The 12,565-nt window shown below is 39.3% G+C and overlaps 1 protein-coding gene and 1 long non-coding RNA gene across 2 annotated transcripts; both read left to right on the top strand.

The window, feature by feature from the left end:
- Nucleotides 1-440: 440 nt before the first annotated feature.
- LOC307030456 (uncharacterized protein) lies at nt 441-6,693 on the top strand. Its single transcript, XM_079666904.1, has 4 exons — nt 441-568; nt 1,295-1,713; nt 2,493-2,664; nt 5,368-6,693. Exons 2-4 carry the CDS (start codon nt 1,501-1,503, stop codon nt 6,276-6,278), a joined length of 1,296 nt encoding a protein of 431 aa, XP_079523030.1. The 5' UTR covers nt 441-568; nt 1,295-1,500; the 3' UTR covers nt 6,279-6,693.
- Nucleotides 6,694-6,817: 124 nt separating this feature from the next.
- LOC307029554 lies at nt 6,818-9,519 on the top strand. Its single transcript, XR_013805397.1, has 3 exons — nt 6,818-6,868; nt 7,158-7,200; nt 9,467-9,519. It is a non-coding gene; the product is annotated as an uncharacterized lncRNA (long non-coding RNA).
- The last annotated feature ends 3,046 nt before the right edge of the window (nt 9,520-12,565 follow it).

Below are 12,565 nucleotides of genomic sequence, written 5' to 3'. Positions count from 1 at the left end.
ACACCGCATTGCGTGGTGGAGTCACGGAATCTTTTATATTTGCGTGTCGGCACCACGCAAACAACCCCAATGTAAAGTGAATGAGGCTCCTTTGTCGTGGTGCACACACGCATTTCTACAACGTCCTGCAGTGAGCTTTTTATTCTATAAAACGTTTAAAAAATCTACTTTATAGCTTGTAGTAACTCACGGGAGGCTTCTTTTATTTTATTTGTATTCATAATCATTTTTATTTTTCGTCAGAATGTATTATGGTGCATTATTTACCAATGTCTGTTCTCAAAAAACGGTGCATTTTTATTAAATTAGGTATTTTCTAAGGAAGGCCAGAGCTTCAGCTGTGTCAAATAGATTGTTCCCTTTAGTTTACGTTATTTAAAAGACAATTACATTCATATTTGATCATTAATCGTAATAATAATCATTTTTTTTATAACAACGATAAACCAGAAGAAGATGCCGTCGTTACCACGGCAACGTTATGTCGCGCTTGACGGCAGTGACGTAGCCACGTGACGTTGCCCACGATCACGTCACTTTCATTCATTTCATCTCACAACGGACTACAGTAAGTATCTAAAATCAAGGGGAGTTTATTTCTTTAAAACACGAAATGATATTGCTTTTATTTATTCCACTGTAGCACAGTCTCTATAGCGTTTCATTCCTGGATATTATGTTGATTTTTGTAGTGTGTTTAGCTTTTACAATAGGCTACGCGCAAGCTAGCGGCCACGTTCAGCTTGCCTCCGGCTTTCCGGTCAAAGTTTGTAGCTGGATAGCATTTATAGTTTATACAGCTAAATGACATTAGCTGTCCCCGGCACAGTTGGATAGTGGAGGTGCCTGCTAGAAAAATATGTTTAAATGCTTGTATTTGCCCATGTGTTGTAAAGACAGCTTTCAACACAGAGTTGTAATAGTGGAATCGGCGATGGAGTGGAACAAAAATGTGGACCTGGAGTTTTTCCAGAGGATTTGACTGGCCAGTGGGGACATTGGGATTGTTACATTGTAGAATTAAAATATATAGTAGAAGATATAAGATATATAAATTATACTAAATTATTATTGCATAATAGAGTAATGCACAGATTAATTATGATTGCACTCTCTTCATTTTGTGTATTGTTTGTATATTGTGTCTGTATTGTTTGTATGCCATGTCCCTCATAATATAAGAATATGCACAGTATAAATGATACTAAATTATTATTGCATAATAGAGTAATGCACAGATGTTACTGTTATTCTAAATAATCCTGATCATGTTTTTATTTTTCCTGTTTTACAGCTTCTTTACAACTCTATATCACCAACACACACATATCCAAACACACACACACATATAAAACCAATGGCACTTTTAAAAGCCACTCTCTCTCACTGTCTCTCTTTCTATCACTCTCTCACTTTCTCTTTCAATCACTCTCTACCTTCTCTTTTTCAATCACTCTCTCTCACTTTCTCTTTTAATCACTCACTCTCTCACTCCTACAAATGGCTGGAGGGTCCCAAAAAAAGACCTGCCCAAGCTGTAGGCAAAGTATTTACTGTGGTAATAAAATCTGCCCAGTATGTAACCATACACAGCCCAAAAATGTGAGACTGAAAAACAAAATAGAAAAATTCCAAAGCCAGCAGCAGCAGTGGTTGTCATCAATGACAAAAAACCGAATCAAGTCCCGCGTTATTGATGACGCCGCCATTCTGGTATGTAGTTTACAGAATTATCTCATTCACCAAAAGTGTGAAAAGTAGTTTTATTACTTTATCAGAGAATTATAAATTAACTGGTATTGCTTAACATCCACAGTATTAATTGTATCATTAAAGGTGGGGTATGTAAGTTTGGGAAACCAGCTCGAGTGCGCTAGGATTTGAAAATACACAGCCGGAAAAAATCTGCCACTTCCTTACAGAGCTCCTCCTCCAACACACACGAACGCGCACATGACCAATGAGGGCACGAGATAAGTTTGTGCACAGATGGAAGGCTGATAGGCACGTAGTCCGTCCAGTTATACAGCCGGGCCGGCTAAAATAATTAGTCGTGCTCTTTACAGTACTACGGCTTCCACAGATGAATTTTTTTTATGGATTTTTTGTCAAAACACTTCGGATATTCATAGCTATCGGGATGTTAAGAGCATTCCATGGAATATAACAAAAAGTGTATCTCGAGCCGGTTTCTCAAGCTTACATACCCTACCTTTAATGAGAATATAATTCATGATTAATGATTTTCAAACAGAATTAACTATTATGTGTAGGAAGTTTAGGAAATGTCTCGTAAGTTAAAAATCCCAAATGTATTCAACAAAACATTATGAACAAATCATTGTTTTTATTATGATGCCAGGATATTAGTGTAGTTGATTTATTTTGATGCTACTTCAGGGCAAGCTTGCACATAAATTCAACAAATGTAAACAACAGTTTTGTGTATTTATCTAATTGATCTCTCTACCTCTCAACAATTACTTTCCCAGATGGAAAAGTTGCATGCCCTTGGCTTGAAGCCCCTGCTGCTGTTGGCGTATCCCCCTAGCAAGAGGGTGGCATCTAAAACAAAGGTGTTGATGCCCACGCATGCTCAGCTGACCACATACACCAAGACATGCCTCGAAAATGTGGAGGTCATCTACAATCTGATGGTTGCAGGTGAGATTGCATTTATTTAATAACCATCTGCACGAGTCACTCATGCATATATTGACTATCTGTTATACAATGTGTGGTGTTGATTTGTCCTGTTTATTTCAAAGCAACAAAGAGAGTCATTTTAAAGAGCTGGGGTCTCATTTATAACTGTTATGTATGCACAAAACAGGGCTTGAAAGAGGTGTATGCCACTTCCCATGCAAAAGTTGTAATCTATATATTTTTTTTAATTGACCGAAGATTATGATGACAGGGGAAATTGTCTATGGATATTGTGAGGTGGTGAATTGAAGCCAGATTGTATAAATACATGTTATAAGCATCATTATATATATAACCTCTCACATATTTAATTTCAGTTAATATCACACGTTTCTTAAAGATCCTACATTCAAACCATCAGTGTTATGTGTGCATATGCTTGTGAGCCATAACTAATTCCATAAGCATCTTTCAATTGTAAAAGAAGTAAGCCAACTCAAATCTCAAATCAAATTCCACTTAGTATTTCATCAGCCCTGTCTCGCCATCACATTTCCTACCATCGGAGCGCAGAGGAGATGGTTGAAACAGTATAGTACTGACACTCGTGGTCAGTTGTGGAGCTGATGAAAAACATCCAAGATAACATGAAATAGCAGTAAACAATAGCAGAACAGATGCAAGTACCAGACTGTGTCTCCAATGCGTTCTGTGGTGCACAAAGAGCGCACTGAAGACACTCCGGCCCCCACACACGTCTTCTCAAGTGACCTGACCCAGCAAATCTTTCCCACCTACACATATGGATAGCAAAGTCTAGAAATAAAGCCAGTGACAGCTCTCGCACAATCTCACATATGAGTCTTAATTATATTGCAGGCCAAAACTTAAATAAATACATTTTGTTCACTTATCAAACTTCCATTTTCCAATGATAACCCAGTGTGGGGGATACCATTGACTTTTGCAAATATTGAAGCGATCAGTTTGATTGCTGTAAACATTTATAAACATTTATAAACATACTCAATCAATTTGATTTTTTTTTACAGTTTAGGTAGATTAGGGTTGCCTTTTTTTGCATGTTTTGCACATTGGCCTAATTTCATATTTTATAATGTATGTGTGTGTATTCCATGTTCCTGTTTTCAAACATTCAATATTCAAAGGTGTTATTGTCATATGCACCGCTACAGCGTAGTTGTTGCCAATGACAATCTTAACTCCCAGGCTCCTCCAACAATGCAGCATACAAACAGTACAAGAAGAAATAAAATAGTGCAAGAAGAAACTAGTCCAACAACGTAGGTACAAAACTAACATGCAGGAATAAGTCAAATATATACTAAAATAGAATAAGATGAAACAGAAAGTAAAATGAAATACTAATATGGGGAGTAGGGATGTGCATCTCCATCACTGAGGCCGATGCGATGCGCATCTCGATACGTTGCCAACGATACGATACATTAACGATACATTTGAAACACCAAGCGATGCGATACGATACGATTCACCCCTGTTGCGATACAGTTCGATACGATTTGATTCAACATTATGCGATACGGGGCGATACGATGCGATTCAACACGATGCAAAATAATGATACTTCATTATGGTACGACAGAGGATTTTTGTTTTATTCCTTATATTAAGCAAATCATACATTAACAAAAAAGTGCTTTACATATTTGGTTCCCTCTACTAGCACTGCACATCCCATCATGCTGTTTATTTTTTACCTTTTTTACCTTAAAAAACTCTCCAGAGTACAATTGTATAACACCTCACAGTTAAACAATTTAAGGATGCATTGCCTATGATTAACAATGTGCAAATAACAACTACCATAGAGCAATGCCCATACAGCTGCCAGCCTGATGTGCTTAACACTCAGAGGCTAACTCACCAGTGAGCAGAAAGCAGTGGGTTCTATATGAACAATAAAGAATACAAATAACCTTTCACAAACAGCTCTTTCATAACTGCTTACAGTAAGGAAGACATTTAAATTATTATTGGCAGTCACAGGCTGCTGTAAACTAAACACCACTCTCTCTGCCAGAACACCTCACTGAGTGATTTCACTCATATGTCTAACTTTCAGGTTTCTATTTTCAGCCGCAGCCATGTCGCCTCTTTATATGCGTCGCTAAATTCCTCGTACTACTAAAGCGGCACGGCATTGTTTACAATTTGCGAGCGATTTTTCAAGTTGACCGTCTTTCTTGAAAAATCCGAAGTGTTGTCAAACGTTTGATTTGTAGGTATTTTTCGGTACGCTGTGTTTCTCTTTCTCTTCGACTTCCATGTGTGTTGATAACTGAGACTCTCGGCCTCCATAGTGTGAAGCAATGATCAGAGATCGTCTCTACTGAGTGCTGACAGGATGAGGGGATATTATATGAATGAATCGTTTTTTTACCAATGCAAAGACGCTACAATCGATGCATCGCGAGTTCAACCCAAACTGTAGCCGATGTACAGTCTTTCAACCGGTGCACTCGCATCTTCAACGTTTATGCCGGTGCACCGATGCGAATTGGTGAGTCTTAACATCCCTAATAGGGAGGCATGAATGAAATGGTTGTATAAACAGATGTGGATATGTATAAATATATATGAACAGATAACTAACCAATGCAACATTTTGGTATTATACATAATAAATAAATAAATATGTTGGCTTTTAAAGAGATTTGTACTGCAAACCCTTTGTAGGTTGGACAACACTCAACCCAGATCAAGAAGAGACCCCTGACACACCAACACCACCCCAAGACCCACCCAACCCAACCGATAGCTATATCTTACATTTGGTGCCATGTGATCAGCAACCAGGGGAAACAGCAGACCCACCACCACACCAGGCTCCCATCACCCACCCACCATCACACCAGGCTCCCATCACCCACCCACCACCACACCAGGCTCCCATCACCCACCCACCATCACACCAGGCTCCCATCACCCACCCACCACCACACAAGGCTCCCATCACCCACCCACCACCACACCAGGCTCCCATCACCCACCCACCATCACACCAGGCTCCCATCACCCACCCACCACCACACCAGGCTCCCATCACCCACCCACCATCACACCAGGCCCCCATCACCCACCCACCATCACACCAGGCTCCCATCACCCACCCACCACCACACCAGGCTCCCATCACCCACCCACCATCACACCAGGCTCCCATCACCCACCCACCACCACACCAGGCTCCCATCACCCACCCACCACCACACCAGGCTCCCATCACCCACCCACCATCACACCAGGCTCCCATCACCCACCCACCACCACACCAGGCTCCCATCACCCACCCACCACCACACCAGGCTCCCATCACCCACCCACCATCACACCAGGCTCCCATCACCCACCCACCACCACACCAGGCTCCCATCACCCACCCACCACCACACCAGGCTCCCATCACCCACCCACCATCACACCAGGCTCCCATCACCCACCCACCACCACACCAGGCTCCCATCACCCACCCACCATCACACCAGGAACCATCACACCAAATCCCACCAAAGCGGCAGCAACATAAAAGAACCATCAAAAAGAAAGGTATGTTTAGCTTGTATTCTACTCATTTAGATGCCACATAAGCATCAGTAAGTTAATGTTGCGATTTTTGTAGACGTTCCAAACATTGATTTATTAAAGGCCGGACTCATATTTGCCTTCAAATGTTATGCATGGATGCTATATTAATGTTTAGCACACATGCACATTTTGGAGTTAAAACAAAGACACAACAGAGTAACCTGTATGTATGTTGTCTGCTAAGCTGAAGTCACATTCATTAAAACCTTTCTATACTTTATAATTGAATGAAAAGCTTGCACATCCTTGCTTAATGTAACATAGTGCTACAGAGCCCAAGTCCCAGTGTAATGAATATAAGACTAAAACATATCCACTCAGTAGCAAGCAATGTAAGATGTAATCAGTCCATTAGCAGACACAGCAACATCCCGAAGGAATGGCAGAGAAGCTAAGATTTTGAATAAAACCATGTGTAGACTCTGAAACTTCTGTGATTTCTCAGTAGGAAACTCTAAATGTGCTTATGTCACACAGTGGAAATGTTTGTGCATTCTGAGTTGAGCCCTATACAAAACGTACTTTACTAATGTATTCCATACAACTCGAGGTGTTCCCTGTCCGCGAAATACTAAGGACAAGGAACCGGAAGGTAGGATAATGATTACCTGGATGACAGTGTTTGCTGTTGGAGAACTTTTCTGAATGTGTATAGCAATTACTTTATCTTACCTTGAAGGAATGCTGTTGTCCAATTCACAATATTAAGCTATTTGTGTAAACATCCTGTAAATCCCTCTAGTCGGTCAGATGTCTTTTTTCATGACAATTTTTTTAAATATATGCAAACTATTCTAACAGTACATATATTATAAGTACTTGTGAAAGTTCAACGTTCAAATAACATACAGATGTACAATGTCTTTGTCTGCCTGCCACAGGGGGGACGGAGCACCTTTACCAGTGGGAGCCCTGCACCATTTGGTATGTTAATTTGCTTTTGTACAATTAAATCTATGTGTGGTGTTAACATTTGTGGTAATTGTTGGCACGCCATTATCTTAGGTGGCATTTGTTAAAGAAAAATGCAAAAAGTTCTGCTGTCTTTACCACCAGCTATACACAAGTTCATTAATCTACAGATGTGCAAATTAACAACAGTGACAATCAAGTGGTGAAACCGTAAACTACAACAAAGGGTAATATATCAGTACCCTATTATTGGGCAGATCAAATTTTAACGTAACAAACGCATCTATCAAATGCTATTTGATCCCTTATCTTGGAATACAATGTGCCCGTTGGAGTAGTTATTATTCACTTGAAATGTTCTGCTGTAAGGCTCTAGGGATGCAATGATTTTACATTTTGATGTTATGATAATAGTCGGAGGAAACATCTCCTTTGTCAGGGTTTTACAATTATGACACTAAGGATGGATGAATGTGTACTTATAAATAGAGGTTTTATAGGATCTTTCCACAACATTTTGGCATTTTCAGCTGCTGTGCCTATTTACCTTTATTAACCCGATTAACCAGTTTTCCATATTTGTCAAGGAGCAACAGTTGCTGTAAGGAACCTTAACGTACCATAATGTAGTTGTTTAGAGAGTGAGAACAAATACACTCAGTGTAGCTGAACTGTTAAAAGTGACATTGGTTAAAGGTGGGGTAGGTAAGTTTGAGAAACCGGCTTGAGATACACTTTTTTTATATTCCATGGAATGCTCTTAACATCCCGATAGCAATGAATATCTGAAGTGCTTTGACAAAAAATCCATACAAAAATATCCTCTGTGGAAGGCGTAGTACTGTAAAAAGCACGACCAAAAAGGCTAAAATAACTGGATGGCCTACCTGCCTGTCAGCCTTCCATCTGTGCACAAACTTATCTCGTGCCCTTATTGGTCATGTGCGTGTTCGTGTGTGTTGGAGGAGGGGCTCTGTAAGGAAGTGGCAGATTTTTTCCTACTGTGTGTTTTCAAATCCTAGCGCACTCGAGCCGGTTTCTCAAACTTACATACCCTACCTTTAATCGCTGCATCTAGGCCTGTCACGATAATTAATTGTGTTGGACGATACATTTTTCTGGAAATTATTGCGATAAACGATAATATTGTCGGCACCGTTTTAAGACCATTTTAGACATAATGATAATATATAATAATAATTCAAGTACATCCTTTCAAACATAACTTTTTATTGAACATTCAACATTGCAAATGAAATGTGAAATAATATTAAAATATATAAATTATATATAATAAATAAAACAAATTACGGTAATTCAATTATAATAAATTAATTAAATCACACACAACCAAAACAATAAATTAATTAGAGTCAGGCTGGAAAACAGAGCTCTCTCTCTCATATATATATATAAATAAATACATATGAGCATACATTATCTCACAAGCAAAAAAAACCTCCTTAAAACAACAGTCAAGTGTACAGTTCACTGTCAAAGACCCAGATGCCTCAACAGGCCATATCCAAATCTGTTTTTCAACATTTTCGAGCAAGGAACACCAACATGTTTGCATTGTCGGGCTGGGGGCTCTCCATCTCCAGCTGCCGTGTTTGCTCTCAGCTGGGAAAACGGAATGGGGTGGTTGTGTTTTAGGTGGTTTAAAATACGTGGTATTGCCTGCTTTTGTCGCTACCTTTTTTAAACCAATGCGACACACCGCCCGGCTCATTTAAGTCCGTAGGTTCGCCTCGTTGATTTGGTTTGAATCCAAAATACTGCCACACCGGAGAATCGAGATGTGTAGTTAGGTTTTGTAACCAATTCCATTTCACTTTAAATTCCCCGCGAGTAAGTCACACGTTGTCTCCCGCTTGTCGCTATATTATTAATTTGGCTGCTACGCTGCTGCACGTGCACGCGGAGTGTCCTGACCTGGCTGTGTGTCAGCCCCGCCCCTCACAGCGCGCCTGGCAGCCACAGCGCTCCAGGATAAAATGCTGGTCACATCTTTATGTAAACGGCAATTTATCGAGCTCAGAAAAGTTATCGAGTCCATTTTTATTTATCGTACGATAAGTCAATTTATCGATTATCGCGACAGGCCTAGCTGCATCCATACACTGGAATACCAAATACTTCATACAACACTGCACTTTAATTCAAACGTTTATAAAACAGTATAAGAATGTTACAGTAGCCTCATGAAAATCGATTGAATGTGTATTATTGCTCACTAATTCTTCTTCACCCTCCCTTTATTTTATTTTTTTCTCAGTGGTATGTCCTGGCCTCCATCCTGGCAAGCAGCCTGATTCCCACCCCATGCAATGGCAGTCAGCTGTTATTTCAGGTGTTCATGCTGCCGCCCGCCTCCTCCCCATCCACCTCCTTTCATCACATCCAGTGCCAGGAGAGCTAATCCAAAGACCTCATCACACCTCCTCTTCATCCCATCTCCTCATCAAATCCAGATCTTCAGCATCATCACCAGTGTCTAGACCCCGGGGGGTTCCCTATACAGTATGCTCAAGGCTGCATTTCCCCCTTTAGATATACCATTTCAGGATCGGGGTCTAATCGCCAAAGACTTAACATTTATCGTATGGCATGTGTCAATAAATGTTCTTTCAAAAAAATGGAGTCTCTCCTGATTGAAATACACAGAAGCAGCCCACAAGGGGTCCTTGAGATGATAGTACATTATTGAAAACATTAATAACAGAATGCTTAATGCACAAAACATCAAGAATTAACTAGCCAATGCTTCAATCCTTTGAGAATACACTGTTTGTAGTCTATTTTAATTTAATAATACATTACATTTATAAAGCGCTTTTCCTGGTGCTCAAAGCGCTTATAAGCAAGTAAAACAAAATAACAACAAAAGTAGAAAGTGCTAAGCTAGGTGGAATAAAGGCAAGGGGTTAGTTGATTAGGAGTTGAAGGCAAGAGTGAAAAGGTGAGTTTTGAAGGAATGTGTGTAATCGGATCTATGGGAGTCCGGCTGTTTCCGCACGGACATTTTAGTTAGCCGGACTCCCTGTTTCCTGTGAAATCCGGAAAAGTTTTTTAAAAATAAAACTACTTTATTCCGAGTTTGCTTTCTTTTCTCTTTGGAGGTCATGACATAACGGCAATATAATACACGGTTCGGCTGCATTAAATATTACACATCTGCCGTAGTTCTGTATTTATAGAGCCCTGATGAGAAGGCTTCTGGACAAACAGGAAGAACTGCCCCCAAAACTGAAAACGTGACGTGAATCATAAATATGTCAGCAATTAAACAACATCTTAGATTTCTTTTCACGCAATACGTCTCCTTTCAGTATCAACACTAATTCGGCTGACTTTTATATTTGATTAGATAGGCGATATTTACACCATAACGGTGCACAGCTGATAGAAATCAAGCCTAGTGGTTGAAGCACGTTATTGAATTTTAATATTTTTATTATTAGATATTAATAGGAGAGACAGACAGACAAACTAATAAGTGAGAATGTGTTGGTTTGTTCCAATCAGAGGCACATTTAGCAAATATGGCAGTAGCCATCGATCATCATAAGATAAGATATACTTTATTGATCCCAAGTTGGACATTTTTTCGTTACAGCAGCATGTGTAACAGTTGTAAATATGCAGTGGTGTTTATTTGTAAATCATTTCGTATAATCACACAAATTCTTTGTTTTATATTTAATAATTCTGTGTTCTTTATTTATTGAATGTTCAATACCTGACAATATAATACATATGTATAATATCAGTTAAAATAAGTGCTTAAACATAGCCTACAGTAGTTAACATTGCAGGAAAGCAATATATCAATACTTTGTCAGGCTTAGATATGAATAGGAGACACAGACAGACAAACTAATGGTCTAAAGGCCTCTTTTGAATAAGAAAAAAGCTATCTGCTATAGGCTACTACTATCATATATCAAAAGAATCAAAGGAACAGTTCAGCGCCCCACAACTTCATTGCAAACAGTTACAACCTTGACTTTACATCAGAAAGAACAAACATTAAAGAAGTGACTAACTGCATCAATTAGGGTTAAACGTGTATTCAGCTAAAACATATACATCGCTGCAGTTATTATCCAGTGGAAAGCCCTTACCTACTGGCCTAGTTGAATGAAAGTGGTTACTTTTTTTACTTTTTTGTGGCAGACAAAGCTATTATAGTAGGAACCTGCGACCCAAGTTTTTCATCTCCGACCTTTTTCATCTCTGACCTTGTTAAACATTGAACATTCAATAAATGAGGAACAGAGAATTATTAAATATAAAACACAGAATTTGTGTGATTATACTAAATTATTTACAAATAAACACCACCGCATATTTAGAACTGTTAAACATGCTGCTGTAACGAAAACATTTCCAACTTGGGATCAATAAAGTATATCTTATCTTAAGATGATCGATGGCTACTGCCATATTTGCTAAATGTGCCTCTGAACCTTGACAAGTGCATGTTTCAGGCTTATCAATTAACAACAGGAGGGGTCACAGACATAAGACCAGCTGTTAAATAAAGCTCTTCTGACCTTAGCTGTCATGTGGGTATATATTAATGATGCCCATTATGGACACAAGCAATTTTCACCCATGTATTAATTATATGTTTTAAATTTGAGTGTTTCCTATCCCCTAAACCTCCAGGGATGTACACAGTTTAATACCGGCAACTTCTAATTATGGGAAATACGAAAACGTCTTATAAAACTACAATTCCCATTAGAGACGTGCCATAGAACATGTTGCAAAACACACATGTGTAGTATGTGTAGCATGTGTAGTTCTGGGGAAGGGGTGGGGGTGGACCCGTCCGAGTCCAGTTTTGGATAGTCTGCCGTGGTTCCATCCCATTTCAAAGTGCTATTTGACACTCGGCGTAACGGGCGTAACCCTCGGCGCATTCCAACATCCAATCACAGCTTGAGGACTAATCACGGGGGTTGTCAAACATGGCGGAGAGAATACTTACTTCCGGGTGTAAAATTCTCTAAAGCAACTTATCTGAGCTGCTCCGACTCTCGGTCCTGACGGCTCCAAATGTCCGACATTATACAATCAAACAAATAAATAAACACAAGGATAATTGTGTCTTATTGTTGAGTAAATAACACTGTGTGGTTTAGAAAATAATACAACATTAGAAGTACGAGTTGGGAGTGAGAATGTGTTGGTATTTACCCTGCATTATGCACATGTTACTAATAAAGGATTATGTTATTGTATGAACTCTATTTACAATGTATTCACATTAATAGTTCATAATCAACGAATGACAAAATGCAGTGACAAGAAAACAACCATTGTATAGCATTTGTTTGAGTAATAAGAGACAGTTAAATATAAAGGC

The sequence above is a fragment of the Notothenia rossii genome, assembly GCF_949606895.1.
Source record: "Notothenia rossii genome assembly, chromosome: 2".
NCBI lineage: Eukaryota > Metazoa > Chordata > Actinopteri > Perciformes > Nototheniidae > Notothenia > Notothenia rossii.
The sequence above is the reverse complement of the archived record's forward strand: the minus strand, read 5'-3'. Positions and strand labels throughout refer to the sequence as shown.

Excerpts from the sequence above, each read along its gene's own strand:
- LOC307030456 (XM_079666904.1), top strand. The coding sequence starts at position 1,501 with ATGGCTGGAGGGTCCCAAAAAAAGACCTGCCCAAGCTGTAGGCAAAGT. Across the intron at positions 1,714-2,492 it reads TTGATGACGCCGCCATTCTG|ATGGAAAAGTTGCATGCCCT; the intron begins GTATGTAGTTTA and ends TTACTTTCCCAG. Across the intron at positions 2,665-5,367 it reads CTACAATCTGATGGTTGCAG|GTTGGACAACACTCAACCCA; the intron begins GTGAGATTGCAT and ends AACCCTTTGTAG.